The following is a 7013-nucleotide window of genomic DNA, read 5'->3' on the forward strand; positions in this document are numbered from 1 at the left end:
CAATCACAAAAGAGAGGAAGTGCATAGTCCGAAGACTGTAAAAAACTTCAACTATACAATACCGTCTTCCAAGGAAGACGGTAATAAGGTAAAACAATGATGTATAACAAGTTTAAATGTAGTTTAAACATACAATAATGATGAATAAATCTTCCGGTCGGAATAAATTAAAACCACAAATAGATAAACACACATTTTAAATATATATACAGTCAAAATCGTTACAGTATCTTTAGTTTAAAGACAGAATTAAGCTCGCAGACCTTTAGTTTAAAGACTGAATTAAGTTTCAGTAATCATTCATATCAATTCTAGTCAATTATTCAATGCTACTTTTTCACCTTTTCAATGTATTGGGCAAATCTGATTCATTGTAATAGGTATTGTTAATAATAGTTCTGCTTACGTTCTACTGGTGTCTACAACCTGTGACCTAATTATAAAGTAACATATCAGATTACAGAGCAGTGCACTTCATGAAAAGAGAGAGAACATACTCTCCAGAAGTTGGTTTGGAGGAGCAGATCCCTCTCCTCGCTTTATGCCACCAAGGGATACAGTGGAATTTAGCCCAGATACACATATCCCTGCTTATTTTGACTTGGAAACTGGCCTATGTATCTGATATATAGATTTCTGAGCTTTACTTTCATAATCAAGTTTGTTTGCAATATAAACACATATGTTGGAGACCTGTTGGCGTTATCCGAATTAATGAGTAATCTTACAAATATTTTCAGCTTCTTTTCTGTAATTGTTTACCCAATTTCAACCATCTTGGTCTATACAGTAAAACCTTGTTAACTCGAAATCAATGAAACCAAGAAAATACTATAAGATATCCAAGGATTTAAGATATGAAGTGTAAAATACTTAAAAAATGAGTGGTTAGACTTCACTTCAACATATTCATGGTATTTGAGATAGTGTTTGGGATACCGTAGTTCAAGTGTACGCAGCGGAGCCTAATTTGTACAGGAAACTTTTACTATGACATCATACAAAACCAACATACAAAATGAGATGACTTCCTATATTTACTCGTAGGAAACCATTAAACTGCATCGAAACTTAACTACAGCATGCTGTTTTGTCATTAGTGAAATCCCACATAACAAGTTTAAAACAGCTTATGGTTAAAGCTATATGAATGAACTATTGTTCCAGTTTTAACATACTCCTCAGAAATTTGGATCTCTGATTTCAATACAAATCCCAACAATTTTGATAAAACTCCTTTTAAAAAAATCCAAAATTTTATCTTAAAAAACATCTTAGGTGTGCATAATAAAGCATCAAACTTAGCAACAAAAATTGAATTAGGTGTCTTCCCTGTACATACCAAAATTTACCAGCTTGTTTTTAAATATTAGGCCATTCCATGTTTTTTCTCTGTTTAGCGTCCACCCATCTTTCAAAAGTCTAGCTATCTACACACCAGTCAAAAAAATAAAACACATATTTTATAGTACAATGTAATAAGAATGACGTAATTCAAAAGATATGATTTCATATACGTATTTTTCATAAAGAAAGTTATTTCCTTCGGCAAAATTAAGGTATTAAATACTGAATCTATTCCAATAATAAAATATTATACAAATATTTAGAGATATTGCCGGAAATCACAAATTTTGACCTGAATAATTAATATTCGGACTCCTGATTCTGTTTGTTTTTTTAGCTCTACTGGCAGGGGCGTAGCTACGTTAGGCTCGAGTAGGCACGTGCCTACACATTGTCACTAAAAAAAAAAAAAAAAAAAAAAGCCCATAAATTTTTGCAAAAAATAATTTAGGCCCAATGTTCATACATACAGGTTTTAAAATCGGATATAAAATTATTATTCGTCTGACCTTTTCTTTTTATAATGTTCCTACATGACATTAAGGTGCTTGTCGTAATAGAGAATTAGTACATACACGTCAAGCGTTTAATTGATTATTTAAGTCATGGATAAGTTTATCACCCGGAAAAATTTAAATTCAGTGTGTAGACCAAAATCTGTATCTAATGACAGCAACAGTGCCATAAATAACAGTGATGTGCCTACCTATCCAGATCTTGGTAAAATTATTCCCGAGTCAAAACACCAAATTTCAGATCACTGCAAAGTGGAAATTCTCAAATCTAAATGGCATCAGCATGACTTTGAATTTCCGTCAAGGTTAGTACATACTACAATATGAACACATGAAGAAACCTTACAGTCTTCTAAAATTTGTGAAATATGCTGATGGTGCCGACACCGTGCGAGCGGAGTACTTGTTATTTAAGGCCTAAGGGCCTATAAAGATCAGGCGCGGATCCAAGATTTTTTTTTCGGGGGGGGGGGGGGGGGGGGGGTCCAATTCTGTCCAAAAAATTCTACCCTAGACCTTTTCCTCTCCACAACTCATTTAATGAAATAAAAGATGGTCTTCCCAAACCCCAAATTCTCAAAATATTAATTCGGGGGGGGGGGGGGGGGGGGGGGGGGGGGGGCTAGTACTTTTTCAAAGGACAGTAACTCTTTCCAAAATTCTCAAAATCCTAATCGGAGGGTGGGGGTGGGGGTGTGAGAGAGAGAAGAGTTTTTGCTACTCGCTACGTCAATTACATACCCCTCTTCCTTCCACCTTTTACCAATATATTCCGGGGTGGCAAACGAATAATTTTTTGTAATCCACAAATTCCAGTGGGGGGGGGGGGGGTCAGAGGTCATTTTTTAGTTACTCTACATTCTCTATTTTGCTATTCCGCAAATTCCAGGGGGGGCCCCTCAACCCCCCCCCCCCTTTAGATCCGCGCCTGAACATGTTAACGCATTCATTTAGGGGTGGTGCATGCTGACGTAGGCCTAACATCGTATTTCATTTGAAATTGAACCAAAACGGGCTAACCTTAGACTATAACTTTACAACTGTTTTAGATATAAAATAGCGACGTTAACAATGTGTTAATGACAAGATTCAAAATATCCTATAGATCTAGTACGTACAGGGTTCAATTTTAACAAATATAATTCTTGTAATGTTTACTACTAGGCCTAAAATAAAATATCGTTTGTTTCCCCTTACCCACCGACCCACCAAAATCGCCGCGACTCAAAAAATTTTATTGCCTCATCTGAGGAAAAAATATTTTTTAAATGATTTCATTCCTATCATACCTGAACTCGGTGGATGTGTCTAATATATTTGCTATTAAACATTGATAAACAAATTTAAACTTAATCAAAAAATTACAAATGATTGAACTTTATTGTCTGATATCTAATAATTGTTGTTGGAAAAAAAATAAAATATTTTTCCTACCTACCGACCCTTAGGTCACAATGCTGAGTCGGAAAGGGGAAACAAACAATATTCTAATTTAGGCCTTATGATAATATATTTATGGGATTCAACATACCTTTCTTTGCATATACGTAAATACTAATAAAAGGTATGTTGAATCCCATTAATCTAATTAAACTTTATCTAATTATGTGCGAGCTCTCTGTGACAGTCCGTGTTGCTTTGAACACAATATTTGCTGCTTTAGCTTCGTACCTAAATATCAGTAAACAATGAATTTATTTACCAAGATCATTGTTCAGATACACATCTACAAACTATAAGAAAGTAGAAAATTATTTTCATTCTAAATATTACCTTTGATCTTTGATATTTAGTCCTCAGACACTTGTGACATGGATCAAGACCCCCACCCCCTATTCCCACCTTATTAAGGTAAAAACTCATATACATGTGTCCTTCTAGCATGAATTACATTGACAGGGTTGCATAGTACTTTACATTGGTTTTCCTTTATTATGTTATCATTTGAATTGTAGATATTTGTACATAAAGCAGTCATATAAAAACAAGTCACACATCAAATTATCAATTTCATCATTTATTTATATTGATATTGGATAGACACATTTAATTTTTCTTGTACTTGCAATATAGATTTAAATCAACCACCCCTTTTTTTGTCTTTGTCAAATTTGGTTTAAAAAATGTTGATAAGATTTGCTGATTACATAACTTTAATAATCCATGTCAGAGACAATAAATAATTTTTTGGGGCTTAAATACAAAAAAAGTCAATCCCAGATTTAAAAAAAAAGAAATAAAAAAAACAAAAAAAGAAGAAATGAAATTAGCTGATTAGAGGAGGGATGGAATATTGATCCAAGTCCCAAGTACCGAACGTAAAATAATAAGCATTGTTGGTGGTCTGCACAAAGAAAATTGAGAGTTGGATGAGTGTACCTGAATGCTGGCTATATTTAAATTTTACAGGTCCTTTGGTACCAAATCTCGGCGATTCCAACCATCTTGGTTGAAAGACCATCATTGGATGCGCTATTCTATTTCCACCGACTCTGTGTTTTGTGCGTACTGTTTCTTATTTGGCAATGCTGATTCGAAAGAAAAATCGTTCTTATCCAGTCCAATGACAGACTGGAAAAATCTGCTATCAATTGCGCGGCGCCATGAAAATTTAGCATTTCATAAGGGTTGTGTAACGGCGGGGGAAGAATTTGTACGAGTAAGTGAAGGGAAGGGAGATACCGTTGTGAGCATGCTATCATCAAGCCACAAAAAACATACTGAGAGAAATAGACATATACTTAAGACAATTATCGAAGTGCTATTACTATGTGGTAGGCAGAACATCCCTATAAGGGGACACACTGAAGATAAGAGTAACTTCATTGCCATCCTTTCTGAATTTGCCAAGAGAGACCCCGTCTTAAGCGACCACCTTGCCACGCGTCACGCGTCACGCTCTACCTACTTATCCCCTGATATCCAAAATGAACTAATCAATCTGCTTGGAAACCAGGTGCGCAAAAACATTGTGGATTCTTGCAGGAATTCTAAGTTTTTGGGCATTATTGCTGACGAATGTACCGATTCCTCTACAAAAGAACAGATGTCTTTGTGCATTAGGTTTCTTGATAGTATCGATGGTTGTCTTGAGATACGAGAAGAGTTTGTTGGCTTTAAATATGCAGAGAGTGTGAAAGGTATGGCAGTTTCCAATATCATCATTGATTTTCTTGCTGAATTGAACCTGAATATTCAGAATCTACGAGCTCAGTGCTACGATGGAGCTGCTAACATGTCGGGGAAATACAGTGGCGTCCAGGCCAGGATACTTCAAGTTGTTCCCGAGGCTTCTTATGTTCACTGCAAAGCACACTCGCTGAATCTTGCATTGATACACAGCAGCAAGGTTATGTGCATTCGAAACATGATGTCAACAGTGCAGGATGTGGCATTTTGTTTTGATTATTCTGCAAAGCGTTTGAAAGCATTCTCCGACGAACTGGCTGAAAACGATGACGTACAGGAGCAGATGGACCGACGAACAAAACTCAGAACACTGTGCGAAACGCGTTGGTCAAGTCGAGCAGATTCACTGTTCACCTTCCGCTCAGCTTTCCCCGTGGTCGTTGCTGCCCTCCAATCACTTGAAGATGCTAAAGATGAGAAGGCATCGCAATACTTAGCTGCTATTTTGAGATTTGAATTTATCATTGCACTAGTTGTAGCGGAACACGTTTTGAGCTCTACAGTAGCCTTAACAAACTATCTTCAAAAAAAGGACATAGACCTTTTAGAAGCAGTAACAGAGGCCAAAGTCGTTATCAGGAGATTAACTGATGAAAGAAACGACATTAGTGTTTGGGATGCATTGTATGGCAGGGCAACTGAAATAGCTGCAGAGCATGACTTGCAGCCATGCGTTCCAAGAAGAGCAGGACGTCAACAACACAGAGAAAATCATCCCCTAAACAACCCGTCGGATTACTGGAGAGTTTCGTTGTATCTCGTCTTTTTAGATCACCTGGTAAACGAAATATCTAGTCGAGTAACAAAGAACGAAGAGAGATTTTTAATTTCGTATTTGCTACCAGCCAAACTGCAAGACCTTACAGCGGATGTTACAGATCGTCTGTACAACGCCTATAAGTCAGACCTCACTAGCAAAGTAGAGTTTGTGGATGAAATAACAAGATGGAGGATTAGATGGAATCTTGCTGGTACCGATACAGGACCGAATAAAATCATCGATCTCCTGAATAAAACCAACAAAGACATTTATCCTGGCATTTTCTGCGTTCTGTCCATTTTCTTGACCATGCCAGTATCCTCGGCCTCTAGTGAGCGTTCGTTTAGTGCGATGCGTAGAGTTAAAAATTATTTGAGAACAACTATGGGAGACGAAAGGATGTCCAATCTTTCTCTGTTGCATGTACAACGTCATATGCCAGTTGACATTGATGCTGTAATTGACAATTTTGTTGCTGTGAAAAACAGAAAAATCAATTTCATTTGAAGGAGAATTTGAATTTTAAAGCAATAAAAAATGATAAAATTTTGTGGATAATCTTTTTAAAATCTTACACTAAATCCTATCAATTTCATATTACATGCACAAGTCATTTTTAATACAACACGTAATACCACATGTCATGACTATGCGTGCAAAATCTGGTACAAAAATTCTTTAAAATTACATCATTTTAAAGATATTTGTAATACAAAATTTAATGTCTATTTCAATATTTTTGATGCTCAGAGTAGTGCAAATGAGTCCTAATATTTCAAAAATTTCTCGGGGGTGACCCCCCGAACCCCCCCAGTGGGAGGGGGCGACCCCCTCCCGCACCTACCCCCCCTCGGCGCTTCGCGCCTCGGTGAAACCTTCGGTTTCATTCTTCGGCCTACACGTTACAATAGTCCTAGCTACGCCCCTGACTGGTCAGAGACCAGAAGAGCTTATGCGATAGTAATGCGTCCGTCGTCCGTCTGTCTGTCTGTCTGTCTGTAAACAATTTTTCAAAATGCTACTCCTCCTACAGTTTTGGTCTGATTTCAATATAACTTGGCACACAAGTAGACTACACAAAGATACATAATTCTGTTTATCGGTTTTTGATTTCGATGAACGGTGTTGCCGTTGTTACTAAAAATAGAAAAATTTGTGAAAATCATTCAAAATGCTACTCCTCCTACAGTTTTAATCTGATT

At 36.7% G+C, this 7013-nt stretch overlaps 1 protein-coding gene across 1 annotated transcript; it reads left to right on the forward strand.

Moving 5' to 3' along the window:
* The first annotated feature begins 4245 nt into the window (after window positions 1–4245).
* Window positions 4246–6582, forward strand: LOC134262214 (52 kDa repressor of the inhibitor of the protein kinase-like). Its single transcript, XM_062744597.1, has 2 exons — window positions 4246–6267; window positions 6562–6582. The coding sequence occupies exons 1-2, from the start codon at window positions 4246–4248 to the stop codon at window positions 6580–6582; spliced, it is 2043 nt and encodes a 680-aa protein (XP_062600581.1).
* Window positions 6583–7013: the final 431 nt, after the last annotated feature.

Source organism: Saccostrea cucullata, unplaced genomic scaffold (genome assembly GCF_032062105.1).
Source record: "Saccostrea cucullata isolate Sc308-1 unplaced genomic scaffold, CSIRO_AGI_Scuc_v1 ctg3189, whole genome shotgun sequence".
Lineage (NCBI taxonomy): Eukaryota > Metazoa > Mollusca > Bivalvia > Ostreida > Ostreidae > Saccostrea > Saccostrea cuccullata.